At 41.5% G+C, this 24,339-nt stretch overlaps 1 protein-coding gene and 1 long non-coding RNA gene across 2 annotated transcripts; one reads left to right on the top strand and one right to left on the bottom strand.

The window, feature by feature from the left end:
• Positions 1–5,843: 5,843 nt before the first annotated feature.
• SMNDC1 (survival motor neuron domain containing 1) lies at positions 5,844–23,507 on the bottom strand. The gene is made up of 6 exons (XM_005308147.5): positions 23,268–23,507; positions 20,700–20,819; positions 14,397–14,539; positions 12,208–12,369; positions 9,236–9,389; positions 5,844–7,602 (listed from the first exon to the last, which is right to left on the bottom strand). Exons 1-6 carry the CDS (start codon positions 23,505–23,507, stop codon positions 7,465–7,467), a joined length of 957 nt encoding a protein of 318 aa, XP_005308204.2. The 3' UTR covers positions 5,844–7,464.
• LOC135972911 (uncharacterized) lies at positions 12,263–20,703 on the top strand. Its single transcript, XR_010589525.1, has 3 exons — positions 12,263–12,396; positions 15,505–15,629; positions 17,330–20,703. It is a non-coding gene; the product is annotated as an uncharacterized LOC135972911 (long non-coding RNA).
• Positions 23,508–24,339: the final 832 nt, after the last annotated feature.

Below are 24,339 nucleotides of genomic sequence, written 5' to 3'. Positions count from 1 at the left end.
GCCACCCTTCTGCGCTGCCTTCAGAGCTGGGTGGCTGGAGAACAGTGGCTATTAGCCAGGTGTCCAGCTCTGAAGGCAGTGTCCCGCCAGAGCAGCACAGAAGTAAGGTTGGCAATACCATACCATGCCATTCTTATTTCTGTACTGCTGCTCGCGGCGACTCTACCTTCAGAGCTGGGCTCCCGGCCAGCAGCCGCCGCTCTCCAGCTGCCCGGCAGCCCTGCCAGCAGGAGCAGCAGCAGCGCAGAAATAAGGATAGCAATACCGCAACCCCCTCCCCCCACACACACACACAATAACCTTGCGACCCACCCTCCCCCACAATTCCTTTTTGGGTCAGGACTCCTACAATTACAACACCGTGACGCTTCAGATTGGAATAGCTGAAATCATGTCTGTGAAATTGACCAAAATGGACTATGAATTTGGTAGGGCCCTACTGATAACCCTACCGGTGCTCCTATTTTTTTTTTTGATGGCAGAGTAGAGAGAGCCCAACACACATGCACATCATCAAAAAAAAAAAGCTCTGCGACACTCAAACAACTCTGTTGAGCAACTTCTGATAAACGTGGACAAATAGGTTGCTATGGAAAAGCTCCAGCGATCCTGGTGATCTTTGTTCTTGTACATTGCAATATCTTGCATGCTCTGTGAAACATAGCTGGTAGGATGAATTTCATGTTTATGAGCCTGTACATTGTCCTTTACTGACCACATCTTTCTCAGGTGGCGCCTAGAATTCTACACTCTTCTGATGGGTGGATGGAGCCAGGTGATTGCGGATTCCCTACTGCTGTAGGAAACAGGATTGATGGGATGTGAGGGGGGCCAGCAGACATTGAAAGCATTCTGGTTTTCAAAACATTATTCAATTGAATGATCATTTTACAAGAACAGGACCTTCCTGTTTTAGGATGTACCTCAGGTTCCTGCATCAGAAATTAATCTTTTTCACCTAGCCTACCCTTTGGTGCTTCCAGTTAGGAGTCTTTCTTTATATTTCTCTTTTGCTGTCATTTAAGAGCACTCCTCTTGACTTTCTTGGGACCACATAATGATGGTGGAAAAGTTCCCTCATCTGCAAGTTTGTTCCACTGAAGATGAACATCATGTTTTGCTAAAAGGAGGTTGCACGGTCTAGTGGATTGAGCACGTCACTGACTCTTTTGGTCTTGGGTGAATCACTTAATCTGTGCCTCCGTTTCCTGATCTGTAAATATAGATAATATTGCCCTGCATCGCAGCCATGTGGTGAGGTTTAAGATAATGTTTGTACAGTGCTTCGAACATACAAAGTACTACCTGGGAGGCGGGGAGGGGCGAGCGCTAAATGTTACTTTGTTAGTCTGTTCAGCTAGTCAGGTGACATTGATTGGTGTCAGCATATTTCTAGGTGACTTAAAATCCATACTGAGAAACATCTGGTAGCTATTATGGGTTTGTGACGTGTACTCAGAAATGCTGGAACAATACAGTGTAAGTGGATCAAAAATCAAGCAAGCACAGTAGAAAAGAGTAAAAACCGATGAGTCCCATTAGTTCAAACTCTAGGGGCAGTAGTGGTGTGGAGTTTAAAGCATAAGGTTCTATGGAACTTCCCTTCTTCAAGCCCTGGTTTATTGACCTAGAGGACACTTTTACATTTCCCAGTACATCTGACCAAGCAAAGGACCCGAGAGGGCAACATAGCTATCATCAGAACAACCAGATCTTGTATTCTTCTCTGTTCTGCCTTTGACTCCAATTAACTGTTACTGAGACAGAAGACCCATTTTTCTAAATGCACAATAGGCCAAATTCATCCCTTCTATAACACACCATGGAGATTAACATTACAGAGGGATGAATTTGGCCCAGCCAGATGATTGTGACCTCCAAGGACATTTGCTGACTCTCCCATTTAGCTATAAAGGAAATGAAAGCCAAAGAATGGACAATAGAAGCTGATCTTCATGGTTGTTTTAATGTCACAATCATGGTTTCAACTTCCACACAGACTTCATGGTAATAGATCACGTGGAGTACTTACTTTCGGATACTAGTATTCTAACAAGCAACTCATAGCATTCACTGTGGTTATGTTTAGAAAAGTTTCCATATAACCCTCTCCTCAAAACAATAAGTTTCTGAAGTCCTTCCCCCCCCCCCGCCTCCTCCCAAAAAAACAAACAATTTTTTTTTGGCTGTAAGTTTCCAAACTGGTTTCTCCCTACTGGTGGTGTGGTGGTCAGTTGGTTGTTTGGGGGGTATTTGTTTTATGGAAGTTTGAGAAAAATCTCTCCAGCTCCTCTGAAGTGATGTGAGGGTGCAAAAATATACACTTATTGCCTTGTAAAAAGAAACATTTGAACCACACTTTAACAGGGGCCTGGTCTACACTAGGGAGGGGGGATTGATCTAAGATATGTCGACTTCAGCTACACTATTCTTGTAACTGAAGTTGCGTATCTTAGATCGAATTAAAATTACTTACTTTGCATCCTCGCGGCGCGCCGCGGCTCCCCCGTCAACTTTGCTTCTGCCTCTCACCGAGCTGGAGTTCAGCAGTCGACGGGAGAGCGATCGGGGATCGATTTATCGCATCTACACTACACACGATAAATTGATCCCCGATCGATCGCTACCCGCCAATCCGGCGGGTAGTGTAGATGTACCTAGGGTTGCAGCAAAAGCACCTCGAGTTTGAAACTTAGCATGGGCATAGTCTCACTGAGGAGTAGCGCCTTTGCTGAGTCTGGGAAGAGGAAGCAATTTTTAGACCAAAGTGTTTGAAAAATTATTTCCAAGCATGTTCCATCAACAACTGTTTTTATAGAGCTTTGCACCTCCTATGATGAACATTCTCTCTGCCTAACTTGACCAAGTGATCATCGTAAGGTAGGTTAAATATTGAGCTTTAGCTATGTGCTAGTGTCCCTTTATAAAATGACACACCATCTCCAGGGGTTGAGTTTTGTGTTGATGTTTTTACACTAAAAATACGTTGCTTAAGCAGATCTCATTAACAGCACGATGATAGAAATGCATATAATTTAGTATATTACACAGAACACTTTGTTTGGAAATATAGAGTTTAAACTAACCCGTTTAGAGATCAGATAAAAGATTTTGATAAGCAGGTATAAGAACATAAGAATGGCCGTAGTGGGTCAGACCAATGGTCTATCTAGCGCAAGATCCTGTCGTCTGACAGTAGCCACTGCCAGATGCTTCAGAGGGAGTGAACAGAACAGGGTAACTTATCGAGTGATCCAGCCCATCGTCCGGTCCCAGCATCGAGCAGTCAAAGGTATGCAAAAAGCAATATGAGCCCCAAGTTATCTATATTCTAGCATGACTTGTTTGGAGGGAAAGAGAAACCCTATTGTCCCATACTTACTATTTCAGTGATCGAGACACAAGTGAGTTAGTTTCACAAGATATTTCTAACCATCTAAGTGCTGAATAAAACGGGTTGAGAAATGTCAATGAACAATAAACATTTGCCATCTTTTTCCAGCCAGCTCTAGTGCTGAATAGTAGTAAACTTAATTATAAGCTGAACAAGGTCCTTTCTTGCATTTACAGACCTCTAAGTCAAGTGACAATCCAACTTCGGCATAGTTAGAAAACAAAGGAACGGATGTGTGTCTGGACCACGAAATTTACAATAGCTAATGAGATTCCCCTGGGATCTCAGTGCTTTGTTCTCAATATTTGAAGCATCTGACAAAAATGCTTATCTGTTTTATTTTTAAAAACTCAGCTAATGTGATGATAGTATTGTCCTCCATAGAATTTAAATTTGCTATTCTTTCCGAAAACCAGTGATGCATATAGAGCCAATGGGAGTTTTTCCATTGACTTGGGAGGGAAACAGAAGTGGGTTCTTACTAATACAGCATAAATATTTCACTTTTCTCCCTATGTACAGAACCATCTCTCTGATTTGTGAGTCAAGTTTGTGCTGTTACAATTTTCCCAATAGGTTACAATCTGCATGTTAGAATCTGTTTTAGGCGGTACTAGATTATGGCTTTCCTGTAGCAATTTGTGCTTTAAGATGGGAAACATACAGTCCCTTATGTGTCAGCATAGTGCTATCTTACTATTCTGGAGATGCAGTTTGGAAATTAAATGTGTATCCTTTGACAGAAAGATATTTTTCTAAAGTGTATCTAACTTAATGTGAGTTTATTTGTGATTGTTGCAGTGTACACGAGTTTTTTTCTGAGCTCCCCTGAACATTTTATTTTTTGTGCTGTAACTACACAGGTGCTATAGCCACTTGCTACTTTGAGAAAAAGACCACCACGCAATTGATTGGTGCTGACTCATAAAAGCCAGTCTTTGAAACAATACACAACTGCTGACCACATCTCTGTTTATAACATGGGGATGGTGCTGCAAAGATGTTGCATTTTTCAGGATTTAAAAGTAATTTTGTTTGTGGATATCTGTATTAATTTGTTTAAAACATACAAATAAATTTTATGAAATTTTATTGAGACCAAGTAGGTTTTATTACCACTCTGCATATGTCAACCCAAGCTTAAAGTCAAGTCAGTTGACATTTCAGAAATCCATTAAAATTAATGGGTAACACAGGACTTGCCAAAATGGTGACTGCTGATATTTACTAGCAGTGCTGTCCTGGTCAGCTCTTGTTCTATTCTGCTTATTTCAATTTCTCCCAGTTTTAGCTTGCTACCATTAATGCCACAACCATCATGCTAGTCCAGAAGGATCCCAGGTTGTTTTTTTTAAAAAGACACTTATCTGGACTGACAGCTTGATAACACAGCCAAGTGCATTAAGGCTGTCTAGCTTGGACCAGCACTCAGTAAGAGCACATTGAAGGGAAAAGGTACGTTACCTAAATGCAGTTCAAGTGATCAAGAATATACCAGTTTCACATAACTCATGTGGCCTTCCACTATGTCAATTAGTTTTACCTATTTTTTTTTAAAAGGTCCCATGAGACAAGCTAGCTTTAATTGAGGCAGGGGTGTTTCCTACAGTAATGGTGGATCAGCCTGCACTGTTTCATTTTTGGCAGCCCTCTGCCCCTGACATTCTCTTCAGAGAAAATGGCTAGTGACAAAATGCTTTTATGGTGGAGACTTTTCTTATACCAAAAGGGAGAGTGGAGTTGCCATTTAAAGTTTGGTTAATGACATACCCCAATGTCTGATGCATCATTTTTTAAGCCCCTTTTAAAAAAGGTGTGTTCATTCACATCAACCACAGCGCTGTTAAGGACAGTCTATGCCTAGGCCACCCTCCTCAAGGTCAGGTCCTGCATGTTTTATAGCAAGAGTTCCAGTCTCTGTTCTTCCTCACACACAGAAAAACAGCTGCTTGTGTCAGGAACCATTGTACCCTGGACAAGTAGTTTTCCATGGAATGACAGACAGATGCCTCATTACTCAGCCATCTCACTATCCAGCAGAACCAATGCCCCCTCTAATGACTGACAGGTGAAGGGGTCTTTGTCAAAAGTGCAGGCTGCATGGGATTTCTCTGACATACACGCTGCTTTTGAAAATGGCTGTTTTACATGCGGAGGCGGGGCTTTCCTCCTTGCACCAGATTACACTTCATTTTAGATTAAAGTCCTTCTGCAGGCAGCAAAGTTTATACCCCTGCCTCAAGTAGGATATATCTTAAACTAGGCAAAACTTGCTTAGTTTTGCAATGGAGCATAATGAAATTGAAGCACTTTAAGTGTCTGTTTTCCTCTTCACTAATTTGTTTCCTTATCAGTATCTGACAGTCCTTCAGCATTCTGTGGTAGTCCTTATGGTGAGCTTCAACAGTGTCCAAGCATTGTGCATTTTCACTTTTCCAAACATCTCCAAGAGATTTTAACACTTTATTTAATAAAAGTTAAACATACAAAACTGAAATTAACACACTTTGTATTCATAAAAATCACTTTCTCCCATTAATAGGAAGAATCTTTTTCTATGCATGGATTCTACACTATCAGTTGCAGAGTTTAGCTTCAGTTGTGACTCAGGTAACTGATGGACATTTCCACCAATCAGTGCATTATCAATTGCTGACATGACCTGATCTAATTAACAAATTACAAAATGAGCTACATTAACATAATATACAAGGGAAACATGGTCAGGATTAATGAACAAGAAATACACTTGAATTATTTAATGGAGGAAATAGCCAAAGTACTCCTGTTCATTAACTCAGCCCTAGATTTTACAAAAATAATATCTACATTGTATATAGGGCTATACATTACCTTTTTTGTTTTTTTAAACACTTTACGGATTCAGAGGTGGTACCAGTCCCGTAAGTGGGAGACAAGTAACAGAGGGAAGCAATCACATACAAAGGCAAGAACTTTTACAGGTGGTTTCCTTGAAAGGGCTCACTGACAGTGTAGGGCTGAAATTACAATGAACAGTGGGGCCACAGCCAGGATTATAGCAAGGCAGAAACTTCAGACTAGCCTTTACTCATTTCCAACTAACTAAATAGGATCCAGGCATTCTTATCTAATGTGCTTCAGTTCTGTTTAAATGGATGGGGACAAAAACCCACACAGGCTGCTCAACAAGGTGGGGATTTACTGTACAGTTGTCAAGTCCCATCTCCAGCCCACGGAACCCAGCAGTGCATGGTGTAGAAGGGCTGAGAACATACTTAAATCTTCACTTTTAAAGTGCAGTTTTACTCTGAAATCTGACTCTCTAAAAATGTCATCTTGGGGTTCCCTGGTTGTGTCTCAGTGACTTCCAGTTTAAATGTGCTCAGTATACATGTAAGGAGATTCCTCCCCCTAATTTCCAGCGCTGCAAATTCAGTCTGGAATCTCAAAGTGAAGTTGTATTGTTTCTAGCACATGAATCATCACACTACTCCTATGTATTCTGTGGGCCACATTCTGCCCTCAGTTACAGCTGTACAAGCTGACTGTCTTCAGGGAGCTTGCAAGGGAGTAACTCAGAATTTTATTAACAATTCCATTTTATATACAAGCTAGGATGGAATCCAGCTAACGTTCCCAGAGCTGTACTGGCTCTGTAGTGCTAGTGTAGTTTGTCACTAAAGCAAGAAGATAGGACTGTGAATACAGAGGGAATTAGAAGCTTTTAAAAGGTGCCATTTTTACACAGTCATTTTTCTGACCCTACCCTGGCTAAAAGTATGAATGGAAGATTCTGGAGACCAGCAGTTAGCTGAAATGCAATGTTTCAGTGCAACTGCAAACAGCTCACGAAAACATCTGGCTGCAGAATTTTGCTTTAAGATGACTATATAAAAAGTTTAGTAATGATGAGGGGAGTCAACTGAATAGCTGTAGATTTCTTTAAGGCTCACATCAGCTGAAGCCAAGTGATGGTGACAAAATGAACTATTCACTACATGCCAACAAATAATTTACTTTTAGAAAAATATAATGATAAAAAGATAAGTGTAAAGCCCTGCAGAGATGAAGTTTAGCCTTTCCCCCTCTTACTGAGGCATCAAATGCCTGACATTATATTTAGAGGTATCTTGATATTGTGTCATGGGTTTGTCTGCAATTCCACATGTTCCAACTCCGACTTTGCCAGTCACGCTCTCAGGGGAAGCAAAAATACTCCTCTTTACCTGAGAAGGAAACAAAAACACCATTCCTGAGTAGTCAGTTCAAGACAGTTTGCTAACTGAATACATGAGTACTGATTAGTCCGGTCTCTAATTCTACAAACAATCCTCAACACTCTACTTTATAGATGGCAAACTGACACATTAATGTACTTACCCAAGGGCACAGGGGGAGTCAGTGACAGAGGCAACGTTAGAACTGAAATTCCTGGCACCCAGTCCCATGTTCTAATCATGCCTCTCTGTGAGCCCTTATAGCCAATGTTCAGGAATAAAGGCCACATTACTTATCATAAGACTGTTTTGTGCTAAGTGCTCAAAAGGACTGACGTTTTTGCACTCCGCCAGCAGTTCCACACTGCCCCTGGGTGAGTGGGAGGAAACCAGAGTGGGCAGCAACACTTCAGTCTCCCCACCACCTCCTCTGAAATATGGCTACTCTACCAGACATGTGAAATGGCTGCCAAGTTGGCCACACACCAGACTTTCAGGATCTCCGCTCCAGTGGACCCCAATCTTCCCAGTCTATGCTGCCATCAACAGTGGACCCAATGCTACAGCCTGGGCAAGTGCAAGCTTGATTTCAATAGGGAAAACACCGCACCATGCTAAACCAAAGCCAATCAGAAGGGTTTATTATGGGTTTGTATTGTATTTTTTAAAACTTCTTGGTTTTTCATAATAATGACTAGCAACAGCTTCCAATTCCTATATACTATTGATGTAAGTCACAGGTGCACAGATCTAGGTTGTGGCAAGAATTCTTTTCCCTGAATAACTTTGACAGAATGTGCATCACTGTATTTCTATACAATGGCTAACATTACCATTAACAAAGCTAACAGTAGTGAGCTCTCTGAACAGTGGCATGAATGTAAAAAGCAACAGAGGGTCCTGTGGCACCTTTAAGACTAACAGAAGCATAAGCTTTCGTGGGTAAGAACCTCACTTCTTCAGATGCAAGTAGCATTTGAACAGAGGCTTTGGCTTCTTGCATCTGAAGAAGTGAGGTTCTTACCCATGAAAGCTTATGCTCCCAATACTTCTGTTAGTCTTAAAGGTGCCACAGGACCTTTGCTTTTTACAGATTCAGACTAACACGGCTACCCCTCTGATAAGTGGCATGAATGTATATTAGCAAAAACCAAAATACGCACTATTTGAGGAATAGTGCTACCACCTTTCACTGGTATTTGTTCTAGGCTTTTCCTTATCTCCTGCCCAGTTATAACAGCCATGAAAAGCTGTGCTGGGTGTATAAGAGACCCAATTACACACTTGCCAGCATTAAGGTCTCAACAGTTCCCCCAATATATGGCATGATGTGGAGCAGTTTGGCTGCTCCTCCAAATGCAAACTTTTAGTTAGTATAAATTAACAAAAATGTAAAAGGCAACCCCAATTCTTGCAGAAAAGTGACCAAATTTCCCAACCTACACAAGCAAAGGCCTAAGACTGACTTTTTGTATTTAGGCATGATTACTCAGCCTGTTTACTCTGTTTTGCAGCTGGGCTGCCTCAGACTGTGAAGCTGAGCCCCCAAAGCATCGTCTGGGCATGGTGTTTTTCTGTAACTAGCAGGTCAGACTATTCCTTTGGCTGGCTAACTGTTCACACACTGGCAGCATATACAAACCTGGCCTTTTTTGTTTTTAGAATAGGCTCTGTTGTTGAACTGTTGCCACTTGACTTTCTGGTCCTCTCGCTCCTGTTCAAGTTCTTTGATTCTCTGGGCTTTTTTCAAAGCTTTCTTCTTTTTATATTCTCGTTGCTGTGCAATCATCTCTTTTCTGTAGGAAGGAAGGGTAGCCCATGATTATGTTTGTGCCTCCATTTCCTCTTCATAAAGCACTCTGAGGGGTACACTAAGTACCAAATAAGAAACTAAATGTGTGTAAGCCATTAGGTGTGCAAAACAGGACTCAAACGAGTGATTACCCAATCAAGTCAGGACTATGTAAGCTTATGAAGAATACTGACAAACCTCCCCAAACAAGCTGTACTCCATAGATGCAAGAGCAAAGCTGTGAAGTAAGTTATGTGTAACACATGGGTACCATGGTGTGATAGGATCATCTTCAGTCTAGTTTCATCTGCTGCCTGTACAGAACAGATTCATTCTCTGATTCTAGAAAGAACCTTAAGTCATTTCTTCTGTAAGGCAGTCTATCAATTGAGAGTATCATTACAGCATTTCACTCCTGTAATATTTATCATACAGAATCAGGAGCAATAAAAATGCCCCAAGCAGGCCATTTCAAATAGAGCAACCCTCAGATCTGGCACAGATGACAAATTCCCAGTTTCACAAATTCTCAAATGGCCCTTTCAAATATAATCAAATAACATTCTGAATGTACGTGGCTCTTTTCCAACATGAACCAAATCTCACCATGGTGATCTGCCTGAGAAGAATGCCCTTGATCCAGGACTCCTGCACTGATCAGGTAAAAATCAGCAACTGTGATGGGGATTAGGCACAGGGAAAGGGAGAAATGGTCTGAAATAGATCATCCCCTCCACTAGCCTCTCTAGGGAATCTGCAAAGAACTTGATAAAACCTAAATTTGTATTGCCTTTTCTGCAGAAGCTTTCTTTAATCCTGTGGAACCCCTTTTGGCATGGAAGGGGTGTTGCAAGAACAGTAGACCGAGGAGAGGAGGGCAGTGTGGCTCTAACAAAGCCATAATGCCAGGAACCAAGGGAAGGAACATGAGTGCTTGGGAGCTAGGACAGAGGCACAAGTCCTTTATACTCATGTGGATCACAGGGGATCTGTATGTGACAGGAACCACATGCCAGGTTTCTTCCAAAAGGGGAGGGATTAAGCGCACACACACCCGCCATTCCCTCCCTCAAGGATCATATTAGTGTCCCCAATTCGGTAAGGCAGAGTCAGTACCCATCCTATGAGTTTCTCCTACAACCTACCGTAGGCTGGAGGAAGGACGCAAGAGCTGCTCCAGTACTTGGGTCTCCAAATAGACTGGTTCCCAAGATGTAACCCCTCTACATTTTGGTTTCTTATCAGGAAGCTGTGAATCAGGAACCTCTTGGTGCTAGCTGGCAGAGGGCACAGAGAGTGCCTAGAGTTTTACAGGGATCTCCTGGGTCAGATACATGCACAATAATTCACTATAAGGTGGCATGCAAAGTCTCTACCAAGAGCCAGTAGCCCACTGGCCATCATAAACACTGCGAAACATGTGTATAAATAATATTTGAAGTGTGTGTCTGTGCTGAGAATTATGTTCTTAAAGCAGGTAATCAGAAGGTGGCGTGCCTTGGACAGGTTCCTTTCAAGCAGCAGGTAACAGACACTTATCTCTCTGTCTGGTCATATGTGTATTAGGCATTGTATGTCTCACAATGGATGCCTGTTTCAATATTGAGCCAAGTTTATCAAGAGACTGCAAAATCTTGGAGAGGAAATTTACAGGAAGGAATAAACAGCAGGTGTGAATCCTGTTTATGAGTAAAGACAATGGATTCCTGGGGTATATCTGGGAATGCAGAGGTACAGCCTGGATCCTTCACTGAGAAAGCAAGTTAGCCGCATGTTTGTCTTATGAACAAAGGGTCAGAGTCAAGCCTGCTGTAAAGTGCTGGAAGGACTTTGGGTGAGCACTGATCTATAAGACAGGAAAGTATCTAGTTAAGCCTAGGTTCTAGAATGCTTGTATGGTATATGTAACCATTTGTTTCCAATACTTTACTTGCTACCAACCGGATCTCTCTATTCTGTTAAATAAACTGTTACTAGTTTTTACTATAAATATATCTAAGTGCAGTGTGATAAACAGAACAATAATCTGAGGTGTAGTAAATTGGGATGCACTGCTTCTTTGGCAGTAGCAAATCTGTGACTACTGTCAGCATCCACTGGAACTGGGACAGGACACTCCAGGGAGATGCTTGGGGGCAGGAATATGCCTATCACTAACCTGAGGCAAGAGTGCGGGACCTGCCGAGGCTAACAGGGGAGTGCTTGTGTTGCCCGTGGACAGTGAAGTCAGGGAGCTGACCTATGGCAGGCACAGACCAGGGTTCCTCATGCTAAGGGCAGTGGGTAATGAGGTGCCTCACAACCCCGAGTACTCCCACAAAGAATCAAAGAAGCTTCACTTGTTGAAGCTGTTTTTTCATTCCTCCAAATGAAAACTTGTCTGTACAACACTTACAATTTCAAGCAGGAGCTCTGAAAAGCTTCTGCTAGGTTACAGGCATCGACCACTTCTTTAATCAGTAATTTATAATATACTCACTATTTCACCACACACACAAGTCTCTATCTTCTCCTGAAACACAAATTGTAAGCATCATCTCCATATTGCATTGCTCTTTACCTGATCATGATTTGGAACCTACATTGTTTAGAACTGGCCTCTTTGCTGGCAATGAAAGAATTCTACTTTTGTCTCTCACATTAATATCCTTGATAAATATGACAGCAGAATTGGTCTAAGAGTGAGATGCTAACAGGTTGTTTTACCAGAGTATGTTTTCTTAAGCAAATTCCATCCATCCACCAACCACACGAACGTAACATGCTTGGCTGGCCTAAATTCTTTGTTAAAGTACACATCTAAGGTTATACAAGTCACTTACTTGGACATGGGTTTGTTGCCACTGTCCTCTTTTGCCTTTCTTCCCTCTTCTACAGGTTTGAGGTTGAGCAGAGGCGTGACTTCAGCATTGCCATATCCAGCAAACGTGATTGCAGCAGTACCATTCTCCTCATCTATCTCTTCAATCTCAGCTTCGTAACACCTGTAAAGATATCATGGCTGTAAGCATGTGAGTAATGGTTTAATACTCAGCCCTACAACACCTACACTGTTATTCAGCTACTAACATTAAGTTAAGTACTTTCTACCAATCCGCTTCATTTTTTGGGACAAAATACAAATCAAGCTGAGAAGTTAATGTTCTTTAAGGACCTAAGTACATCAGTCCTGCACAAGAGCTTAACCTCACTAGCTGATCAAGGAACTAGTGACAATTTTAAGGCCCAATAGCTATTCAGGCTAGAAACAAATGCCTTGTGCAACTGCAAAGTTAAGAATCTCCCTTTTTTTCCTAGTTGATAGGTCATACAATATCAGATTGTAAAACTATGGCATTCTAGATACCACAGATTAGAGCTAGTCAGGAATTTTCTGACTGAATGCTTTTTCCACCAGAAAATGCTGATTTGTTGAAACTAAAACTGTTCACAGGAAGGGCTGGTTTTGAGTTTCACAAATATTTTGATTCAAATTAAAAAAAAAAAGAAAGTTTCAAAATTGTTTAAATGTCCTGTTTTGTCATTTTCTAGTTCAAAACAACTTTTTATTTCAAACCTCTAGTTAATTTATACTAAAAACTTTTTAAAAGGCCATACTGATTCTTTTCGGATCATCTGTTTACAAAGGTTTTGAGACTGACTTTTTATTTCAATTTGGGACGAGGAAAAAATTTGAAGTCTCAATCTCCCGCCCAGCTCTGCTGCAGAGGCTAGAGACTATACTTACAGATATAATTCCAATTAACACACCTGCCTACTTTGTTTTGATATAGCCACCATCTTGAGAAACACTTGAATTGAGTTAAACACCAATGCTTTATACTGTATAAAAACTGAGGGGAGCCCCAGCTTTTGTGTGGTAGGAAGCATTAATCTCTAGCTAGCAGTTCTTGAGACACTGGCTGCTTAAATCATGTTGCAACTTTAGTGGAAAGAAACAAGATAGTAATCAAAGTGAGTAAGGTCCAATACCACTTGACCTGCTAGAACTAGAAACATCTAAGTGGACCAGTTCAAATGCTTTCAGATCCAACAAACTTTTCATTCTGATCAGTGGTTTAGGACCAGACCTTGGGACCCAGTAGTGACCCAAGAATTTAAAAAAATGTAACATTTATGATCTTAGGTGAGAAAATATTTCAGCCATCGATGCCTAGCAACAGAAGAAGTGTTTTTATTTTTGAACAGTTTGTTTTCTACATGAAAATATCAATAATTCTGCATCAATGCGTATATTTCGTTTTCACTGCATTAGCAGCTCCATTGTACAAGGATTCAACTCTTTTCTAAGAGAAGGAAATGGGATGTTTACTCAATCTGAACAGTTTGATTAGAAAAAATTCAGAAATGCTTCTATGTTACAAAATAAAGGATAAACTATCATTTTGAAAATATATATCTTTGTATTTCAAAGACTACAAGATCAGAGTAAACTGAAGCAACCTCAGAAACGCTCAATAACATTAGCTGAGGGAGTCAAAACCAACTATTTTGGTACAGCATCTCCAGAGCATGGTACAGCCAAGTATCAAGCCCCTAAAGACAGAGCAATATTGCAATCGCAATAGAACTACAGTTCCTTTACAATCAAAGGATGGTGTTCCAAGTTAAATGCACAGACTTAAATCTCTCAGTCATTTTTCATGACAGTGCGTAAATGTAAAATATATAAACAGAATGGCAATTACATACCCCGGTACATTTGACAGGCACTACACTAAATGATTATAATTAGTTATGAAAGTGTAGGGTTTTTTTTTAAAGTTGTATATGTTATATTTCTTTTGAGGGTGGTGACAAGAAAAGGTGTTTTCAGAATCACCGAATATCAAATTTGCTTTGTCTATAATATTGAACTTCACTAAAAGGAAATACAATGGTTACTTAATTTCTCTTAGCTATTCTTTGTTAGAATTACTCAAATGGGGCAGTTCAAGCTGAATGAAAATCTCTTACCATTGTACTGTATTATTTCATGTAACTGTTAGAGAAGTTTGTTTTCTACACTTACTGTCCATCTTCACTCCATATTGCCATACATTTATCCCCAACCTTCCAGGAGTGACTGGGTAGGGCAGAAGCAGAACTATCAGAACTTGCAAGGGCTTCCGAAGGTTGTGTTGAAAGGAGATCTTTGGTTAATTCTATAACTTCCTGGAAAAGGAAGAGGCAAAAAATACACTTTCAAACACCATTACTGTGCTTTATTTTCCCTCCAAGTTGACAGATCTATTTTCTAGTAGTGATTGTATTAAACGTATATCTGATGTAAAGCAGACTGCTGGCTATTTACCACTAATTACAATGTATTAGCCTTAGACATCCCATATGTAGAAATAAACAACGTATGACTGTATGTTATATTAAAATGAGGCCACCTCTCCACCCTTGGTCAACTTTCAAAATTCCCCAATGTTTCCTTTTTACAGCAATTATTTCTAGCTGAACTGCTTTTGCATAGGCTCAGAGACATAGCCAGCTATTCACGTGGAAACAATCCTTGATGCAACTCTCTTTGCACGTGTGCTGCACATGATTCTCAGTTTTTGACTGAAGAGCACATCGCAGCAATGGGGAGTGAGTAGCCAGTGTTACATTCACTGCTCATAGGGAAGGCAAGGGCTAAATTGATGCAAATAAACGTTAAGATAGATAATTGTGAATGTTTTGCTTTTCCGCCTCAACTGCAGTTTATTTTTCATTAGGGATTATTTTAAAAATGGTTAGCCCAGAAATTACAAATTGCTTAGTTTTAGAATACTTGCATATAAAATAAGCATACTAACGATAAGCACCTCTGAATGAGAGGTGCCGTTTTTTCAGTTCCTTTGAAAAAGTGGGGATTGGCTGAGCTGAAGTATCCATGGAGATATTATGGAGAGAGGAGTGTCTCCTTTTTGAGATCCCAGTTTAGGAAAGTATCCCATATCAGGAAAGCATTTAGGAACATGCTTAATTGCCTTCCTGAATAATGATGGACTTAATTATGCACTTAAGTGCTTTCCTGAATCAGGGCCTCAAAGTGTGGGGCCAGAGCCTCCTCATTAACCTGACAGAATGACCTGAACAAGAAAAATGGCAGCAGAAAATGTATCTTTTTTCTATTAATTGATTTTTAGTGCCTTTAGACACTACAGAGTGAAGTCATGTATTCACAGAGCAGATGCATTGCTGTGTACTGTGCTGTAAGTTTCCACCCACTGCCCTGCCATTGTGATTGGACCTGGAAGAACAACTTCTATGGGTAGGTGTTTATTTCAGTCTCAATGTTATCTATTTTAAAACAAAATAACTTCCCCAATTAGGTAGCCACCATCTTTGTTGACTCAGGAGCCAAAGTAGGTAGGCAAATTTCCAGGTTTTCTATAAATTTCATAAACCAGTGGAAGAAAATACGTAGATAGTTTAGAGGGCAAGAATTTGAATGCATATTTTTCACCTTAATGAGAAAGATATTTAGTGTCTATTCCTTTTATTGCGATGTAGCAAATGCCAATTGAATCAGTGCTACACTTTACTTGCCAGTGTGAAGACTCTTGGTCACAATACGTAGTTCAACAACTAGCAGATAAAAGCAAAACACAAGCACATTCCTACATGAGGAAAGGCAACTCCACAATTCAGAAACAAGCAATGGTGTTAGCCCTTACAATATCCCCATATTTTTATCTGATGCAAGTTGCAAAATTAAGGGCAAATATTTCAATTAAGGAGATTGCAGACATCCTGCGTTTCCCACCCACTACCTCCAAATAACCCTCTCCTCTCGACAGATTTGCCCCACAACACATTATGTCTATATGCTGCTGCTCCCACAAATATTACTGCCCAGAGGCAAGGCCAGCAGCAGGATGAATTGGGAGCAATTGAATCAGTTTTGCCAGAGCAGAAACGGCACGTGTTGGTCCAGCACAGGCACAAGCATTCTTTGCAACTACTGGCTGTGGGGTGATTTAAATAAAGAAATTGTACTTGTGATGAGGAACAGCCTTTTTCAAAATGGATTTCCACGTTAGCTCATGAAACAATACAAAGCATGAAGATTCAATGTTCCTGACTCCAATGTTTTCCTTAGTCAAGATCCAAGATGAGAAGTACTTTTGGTAAGTGGTACACCCTAAATAAGATTTGAAAGGCCCCAAAAGGAACTCTCTACAGTCTTGATAGACTCCCCCATCCCACTTTTCTTAATAAATGGAATCAACAACTATCTAGAGAGTGGGACAGGAAGGCTGCGGGACCCAGCAGGGTTCCTCTCTCAGCTCAGCAGAGATGAGAGAGAACAGCTGGACCCTGATTCACTAAACCTCATTGATAAGTAAGGGCCTATAAAGAGAAGGAAAGCTCAAGGCAGAGAGAAGGCTGCTCTTCATTTCTCCAGAAGTTTGAGGATTCTATTCCTGGAGACCAACCCCATAAAGTGTTTAGTTTTCTTATATGTTTGTTTGACTAGCTAGCACAGAGGCACAAAGGGCCTGAGAACTGGATTCTCTTTTGTTTGTTGATATAATAATAAATAAATGGAGATATCCTATCTCCTAGAACTGGAAAGGACCTTGAAAGGTCATTGAGTCCAGCCCCCTGCCTTCACTAGCAGGACCAAGTACTGATTTTGCCCCGATCCCTAAGTGGCCCCCTCAAGGACTGAACTCACAACCCTGGGTTTAGTAGGCCAATGCTCAAACCACTGAGCTATCCCTCCCCAAACCTATCTGAACCAACCTACATGCTTTTCCTAACAAGGAGGTTTGTTTTTGCTTTAGAAGACCCTCTGGTGATTTTGTGGCAGGGACTGGAACAGAGGATATGGCCACAGTCTACCTTTACTATAATCTTTATTTTGCAGAATATTGCATATGGGCCAACACTGATTTTGATATTTAGAATATTTCATTTGAGGGAGCTCCTTAGAGTACATACCATTAATTACTTTTCCTTCCCCAGGTCTGAGCTCTAACACTGCTCCTTCACTCACAGAGCGGGTGGTAGTAGCAGTAATCTGCAAATCCAGGAAGCATCATGGCTTGTGATATGTGTATCAGCAGGTCAAATAGAGTACAGCTGTGCACTGATTACCTGAAGGTAAGCGTTTCAGATATACAGAAACCACTGTAATTTGAGACAGTTGACTTACTCCTGCCTCCTTCATAAATTGTTTATCTATTAAAATAGCTCATTGTAGAACTAGAGTGAATATGCACACAGATTACTCAATCAACAATTCCTTGACTTTACCAGTTGTTTAAAGGGTAGGCTATAAATAAACTTGTGGTAAAATCTTATTTTGCCTATGTATCTTAATACTGGACACAGATAGTGGACAGAAACTTGAACCATATACAGCATGTGTTGAATTGGTTAGGGTTCCAATACATCTGTTTTGTTGTTCTAACATATAGCATACTATAGTGCTAGTGAGAACACAACTGGAGTATTGCACATAGTGGGGGGCATCACATTACAGTAACAGCTGAGGAACTGCAAGGTACAGAAAAGCACCATTAAGTTTATGCAGAGTTTCAAGGGCTAGGGAAACTAGATTTGTAGAAATAACAATGGGAGAAAAAAAAGAGAACTCTATCCCATAAAATTCTTAAAGAAAGTAGCAAGTTGAAAAAACATGAGGGCACCAACTGAAACTAAGAACAGACATTGAAGGAAGTTGAAAACAAGAAGTTTATTTAAGCAGAAAATAATGTGGTACCCACTACCAAAGCAGGAAGAGAAGCTGCAACTGTCTCATGTACAGTATTCAGATGTCAGATCGCATTTATGGGGGCGGGGTCTCTGGACTCTAGACAGACTAGCTCATGAACTACAGTAAAATAACACTATTGACATCTTTAAAGGCTGAATGGCTCATTTTTAAAGCAAGATTTGTGGGGAAGAGTTAGAATGTGCTGTTACTGACTACTATAGTAAAACTTCTAATTAAGGTAGCCACATGCAGACAAATAAGCTATACAATGTGACTTGCTGCCACCTTCCTGTGACATGGAGATGCAACCTGTGGAGACTACAGGTCCCAGCATGCAAAGATCCATCCTTATGAGAGTGGCCTTCCACACAAGTCAAGATGGAGCTTTGTATTGTGGAGTGCATATTTTCCACAGCTTGTAACATCATATTAAAGAGGAGGCTGGTTGTAATCCACTCTAGTTCATGCAAGTTAGATTTGATCCTTGGTTGCATAGGTACCTTGCTAGAAGTCCCTCAGTAAAGTAAAAGATGGGGAGCCCATTATTTACATTAAAATATCTTGGTCAAAGCTGAGCATGCGGTGTATGGTAATGATGGATACAATACTGAGATAAAGGATTGTTTCAGATACATAACTGATAATCTTTAGAACAAACAGGAAACAATTTAATTGAGACGCTAAAAAAATATAAAGTTGGATTTATATTCCATTTTTAAGGTGGAATGTATGGGTAGCAAACTTTTGGAGATGGGAACGCAAACATCTTCCCTATGCTGTGCAGAAAGCATTTAATTTTTTTTTCCAAGTTGTCCTTTCACATCAATGATTTCCACACATCAAAGTAGACCTTGTATTGGTATTAGAAATATGAGTTTTGCTCTGGATTTTAAAAATATACACATGCTTTTAAGAATGTGCAATAAAGTACATTCTCATTATACTACAAAGTTCCCTGTGGACACAAGACTTTTACATTTAAAAGGAAATCTAAAGCTTATTGATAGAAGACATTGATTTAGCTTGTTTTTGAGTTGTATTGTTATTGTTACCATTTCTTCAAGCAGCAGCAGCAGCTACTGAATGCTGCAGTGGGTAGTTTTATCTACTTAAGGTTTGTGAATAATAACTTGGCTGCTATAGTGCTCTCTCTCTCTCGAGCAATAACAAAGTAGTATTTTGCACCCATACGCTAACATTTAAGAAAACATTAAATACAGGCACAATTATGTGCCAATTTTGTTGCCTGAAGTGATAAAAAAGGCCTTTTTAATCAAGTTGAAGGTGTTCATGCCATTGTCCAAAGTGGGTCTAATGAGGACTTTGAGTAGCTTTTATCTATTAAGAAAAAATAACTGGTTATGAGCTTAAGTCTAAACATATTCCAGGTGGTGGCACATTTGATACTTTATAACAAATCTGGCATTCCTTACATACCCAGAACTTCTATTAAAAAGTCAGTGGGAGGCTAAGGTATGGCAGGAATTCAGACTTATGCTGTAAAGGTATTTCAGCTATCTTTCTAGATGTGAAAACAACGAGGAGTCTGGTGGCACCTTAAAGACTAACAGTTTTATTTGGGCATAAGCATCTGAAGAAGTGGGTTTTACCCACGAAAGCTTATGCCCAAATAAATCTGTTAGTCTTTAAGGTGCCACCAGATTCCTCGTTGTTTTTGTGGCTACAGACTAACACGGCTACCCCTCTGATACTTGATTTATAGATGTGCTTGAAAGTGTGCATAATGACTAATTTGATGCTGATTTGATTTATTCAACACAAATGTATGTGGAGAGATTCAGTGCTCAGGTTAGCCCAAATGTCGTGACTAATGGAAATAGCTACATAGTTTAAATGTAGCATGCAATGGATTTAAAAAATGCAGATGTGAGTGGAGATTAGATTAAATTACAAGGTTATCAAATTTGATGCCTACAATTTACTATACCACCATTTTCTAATACCACAAAAAGGCCACTAATGAAGATTGGGAAAGGTTGTTTATAAAAGGTACAAAAATAGTAAAAAAAAAAAAAAAAAAGAAAAAGACTATTTGCATATTTTTTCATAGTTCTTTCTCCAACCCTTTGGAAGCTAAAAGGGTTCTTTCCGCAAATTTTGTTCTTCCTTCAGCCTGCATGTGCAATGCAACAGTGTGGTCACTATCAATTTAAGCTAAGACATGAATTTTTTTTAGCCTTCTCTTTTTTTAAAGGGAGGCAATATTATTTAAGTGTTTCAGCCAAAGCCTTGCACATCTCAAATAAGAACTCTTCTTCTTCTTGATGGTGAAGTACTAACATCTTTTTTTAAAAACAAATCAAATAGCAGTGACTTTTTTAAAAAGCATTAAAAAACCATGAATATTAATAAACTTAAAAAGACAGGCCAAACTTTGGGACTGCCAGCTATACCACTGTCTCTTCAAGCAATCTGAGATCATAAAACAAATCTTTAACTTACATTTTGCAATAACCCTGACAAGTATTTATTATTTTTGTTGAAGTGCAAATACCCAGCAACAAGCTATGTCTCTGCTTGAGAGAAAGTGATGGCATTTTTGCTGACATTACTCATGATAGAAAGATCTCAGTTTCTAATTCCCTCAATCCTCACCTGTAAATCTTTTTTTAATTTTAGTAAGTCTTCATTTTCTCCATTCCCAGAAAGAGCAGCCTCAACTTGCTGGAGCTGAGCTTTATAGCTAGCTAGCTGTTTTGCAAGATCTTCTGACATCTGGAAAAGAAGTAAACCTTAGAACAGAAAGTTGCAAAACTGCTTTGATAAACTCTTTTGTAGTGAAAATAAAACTGAACTTGTAACTGGTTAAAAAGATGTTACAGCTATCATAGATGGACACCTAACACACTAATTTTAGTATTACACTATTTCAGTGGATAACCACTCACGCACTGTCATACTAATTCTGATCAAAACCAACAACAAAAAATCCTTGAAATAAGTAGTTTACAAGTTGTGTGTATACAATAGTGGACACTATCATAGAATATCAGGGTTGGAAGGGACTTCAGGAGGTCATCTAGTCCAACCCCCTGCTCAAAGCAGGGCCAATCCCCAGACAGATTTTTGCCCCAGATCCCTAAATGGCCCCCTCAAGGATTGAACTCACAACCCTGGCTTTAGCAGGCCAATGCTAACACTATCTTTAACACTTAGCATGTAATGATTCATATCTTCAAAATATTCGGAGGTCCCAGGCATTATAATTTTGCCTTTCCACTTATAAACAGCATCATCTTCACATTCTCAGTCTCTTTAGATGTGTATACACAACTCTTACATGAGACAATGATATCAGCCTCACTTAATGTTCTATCATCTTGCTTTAAGCCACTTTTTATATAATAAAACACACACTTTTTTTTAAAGTTAATGTAATTTTAGCCTTTCCTTCAAATATCTTCTGCATAGGGCATCATGTAATGGAGACAAAACTAGCCTTTAGTCACAGATGGATTGGTGAAGACTGTAAGCTCTTAGGGCCAGAGACAGTCTATTTGTTGTGTGCTTGTAGAGCGTTCTACGACTAGGTGACAGAATACAAAGAAAATGGAGAGGCTGACATACTAATTCATAAATTCAGAGCAGTGCAATTTTAATGGAATGTGCCTTCCTCTACTTTCACAAGTAATACTCATGTATGACAGTTTACAGCATGCACCTCCTTCCCAACCCAGGGATTGGGGCTAGGGGAAAAGGAGGTAAATGGGAACTCTGAGCACAGGCAGTGGAAGGGGGGAGGGAGGAAAGGTTAACCCTAGGCTCTGAGGAGAGGGGAGAAAGATGGGGGGAGGGGCACAAGATGGTTGGGTTAGAGTCTATGGAAGAAGAACAGGAGTACTTGTGGCACCTTAGAGACTAACAAATTTATTTGAGCATAAGCTTTCGTGGGCTACAGCCCACTTCATCCGGTGCATAGAATGGGACATACAGTGAGAAGATATATGTATACATACAGAGAACATGGAAAGGAGGAAGTAGCCATACCAACTGTAAGAGGCTAATTAATTAAGATGAGGTATTATCAGCAGGAGAAAAAACACTTTTGTAGTGATAATCAAGATAGCCCATTTTAGACAGCTGACAAGAAGGCGTGAGGTTACTTAACATGGGGAAATAGATTCAATATGTGTAATGACTCAGCCGCTCCCAGTCTCTATTCAAACCCAAGTTAATGGTATCCAGTTTGCATATTAATTCAAGCTCAGCAGTTTCTCATTGGAGTCTGTTGTTGATGCCACCTTTAAGTCTGTTACTGAGTGACCAGAGAGCCTCTTAATTAGCCTCTTACAGTGGGTATAGCTACTTCCACTTTTCATGTTCTCTGTATGTGTGTGTGTATGTATGTGTTTGTGTCTATATCTATCTATCTTCTCATTATATGTTCCAGTCTATGCATCCGAAGAAGTGGGCTGTAGCCCACAAAAGCTTATGCTCAAATAAATGTGTTAGTCTGTAAGGTGCCACAAGGACTCCTGTTCCTTGTACGGATACTCTGAAACCTGTCTATGGAAGGTGAAAAGAACAGGTGCCACAATTACTCCTTAGAGACTAACAAATTTATTAGAGCATAAGCTTTCGTGGACTACAGCCCACTTCTTCGGATGCATATAGAGTGGAATAAATATTGAGGAGATATATATACACACATATCTCAATATTTATTCCACTCTATATGCATCCGAAGAAGTGGTCTGTAGCCCACGAAAGCTTATGCTCAAATAAATGTGTTAGTCTCTAAGGTGCCACAAGGACTCCTGTTCCTTGTGCAGATACAGACTAACACGGCTGCTCCTCTGAAACCTATGGAAGGTGAATGGAGCAGAGGGGAGAACGGGGCAGGGGCTAGGGCCTTTGGGGGTGGGGCTAAAGCCCGTGGGGGTGAGCGGGGCGGGCAGGACGGGGGCCTGTGGAGGTGAGTGGGGTGGGGCGGAGGGAGAAGGATGTGCTGGGCCTAGGCCAGAGGAATTCCGGTCCGGGTGGGGGGGGGGGTGGTCTCACGGCCCAGCCTGCCAGGCGGGGGCTGAAACCTGAGGGGCGGGAGGAGAAGGGGTCGGGCCGGGAAGCCCCGGAGCAGCCTCCGGTGGGAGGCGGGGCGGCGCCGGGTCTCGGCTCGGCCTCCTCCCGGCTGCGCGGGAAGGGTTAATAGCCGCTTCCTCTCACCTTGGCCGCGGGAGGGGGGTCCGCGCCGCGCTCGGTCCCGTCAGGCCTGGGCCGCTTCCTCCTCCCCGCGACACACGGAGCTAGGAGCCGCGGGCGCCAACAATCGCGAGACTTCCGGGGGGGGGGGCGAAAGGCCGAGTCAGTCACGTGCCCGCCGCTGGTCAAAGGGCACGAGGCCGGGAGGGAGCCGCTCTGGGTGGCCACGTGACGGCAGCGAAGCGCGCGCGAGAGCTGGTTCATCCGGGTACCCTCGTGGCGTCGGCGGATGAGGTAGAACGCCAAGCTCCTCCTCTCCCGTGGAGGAGGAGGAGGGGGGGGAAGCTACCTGAGGCGCGTGTCCCCTCCGCGCTGCTGGGACCGAGGTAGAGACGTGGCGCCTGAGGGGCCCTGTGCACGTGCTGGGGAGAGCTGGGGCGTCGCAGCCATGAACTGCTGCCCCGCCCCTCGGCAAGGCCAGGGGAGCTGTTCGCGTCTCTGCTTCCCAGGTGGGGAAACTGAGGCACAACGAGGTTACGGCCACCACAGTGGACATGCCAGGTCTTTCGGGAATGGCGTGACCCTGCCCTCGCCGGTGGGACCTGGGCCTCACAGGTTCCGGGAAGGTCAGGCTGGGGGCGGGGAGACCCATTTATAAGCGTGTGCTGCTCTGCCCCCCCAGGCCCAGCATGACATTGGTCACACTGTTAGGGGTGGAGCGGGGCGCTCTTCAAAAGGGCAGCCCCTGTCCCAGACCGTCCAAAGCCACGCCTGGTTTTGCCTGAGGAGGGATAAATCCTTGAAAAGCAGGATGCTCTAGTGGTTTAATAGCGAACAAGTGGTCTGCTTAGTTAAGGCCCAAGCTTTCCAAGTCAAGCACCCTAAATCTCTCACACACACCCCAACTTAAGGGGTTTTAGGCACCCCCGTTTGAAAAAAAAAAAAAGTTGGCCGAGGCTAGCCTGAAGAACATCTCTGTGTAAGCTTGTCTCCTCTTTCCCCAACAGAAGTTGGCCCTGTAAAAGATATTGTCTAAGCAGCTCTTTTCAAACATTTAAAACTTTCTCCTCAATTGCCCCTGGGGCTGATGTTTATC

This window comes from Chrysemys picta, chromosome 7 (assembly GCF_011386835.1).
Source record: "Chrysemys picta bellii isolate R12L10 chromosome 7, ASM1138683v2, whole genome shotgun sequence".
Taxonomy (NCBI): domain Eukaryota; kingdom Metazoa; phylum Chordata; order Testudines; family Emydidae; genus Chrysemys; species Chrysemys picta.
This window is presented reverse-complemented; position numbering and strand designations above follow the sequence as displayed.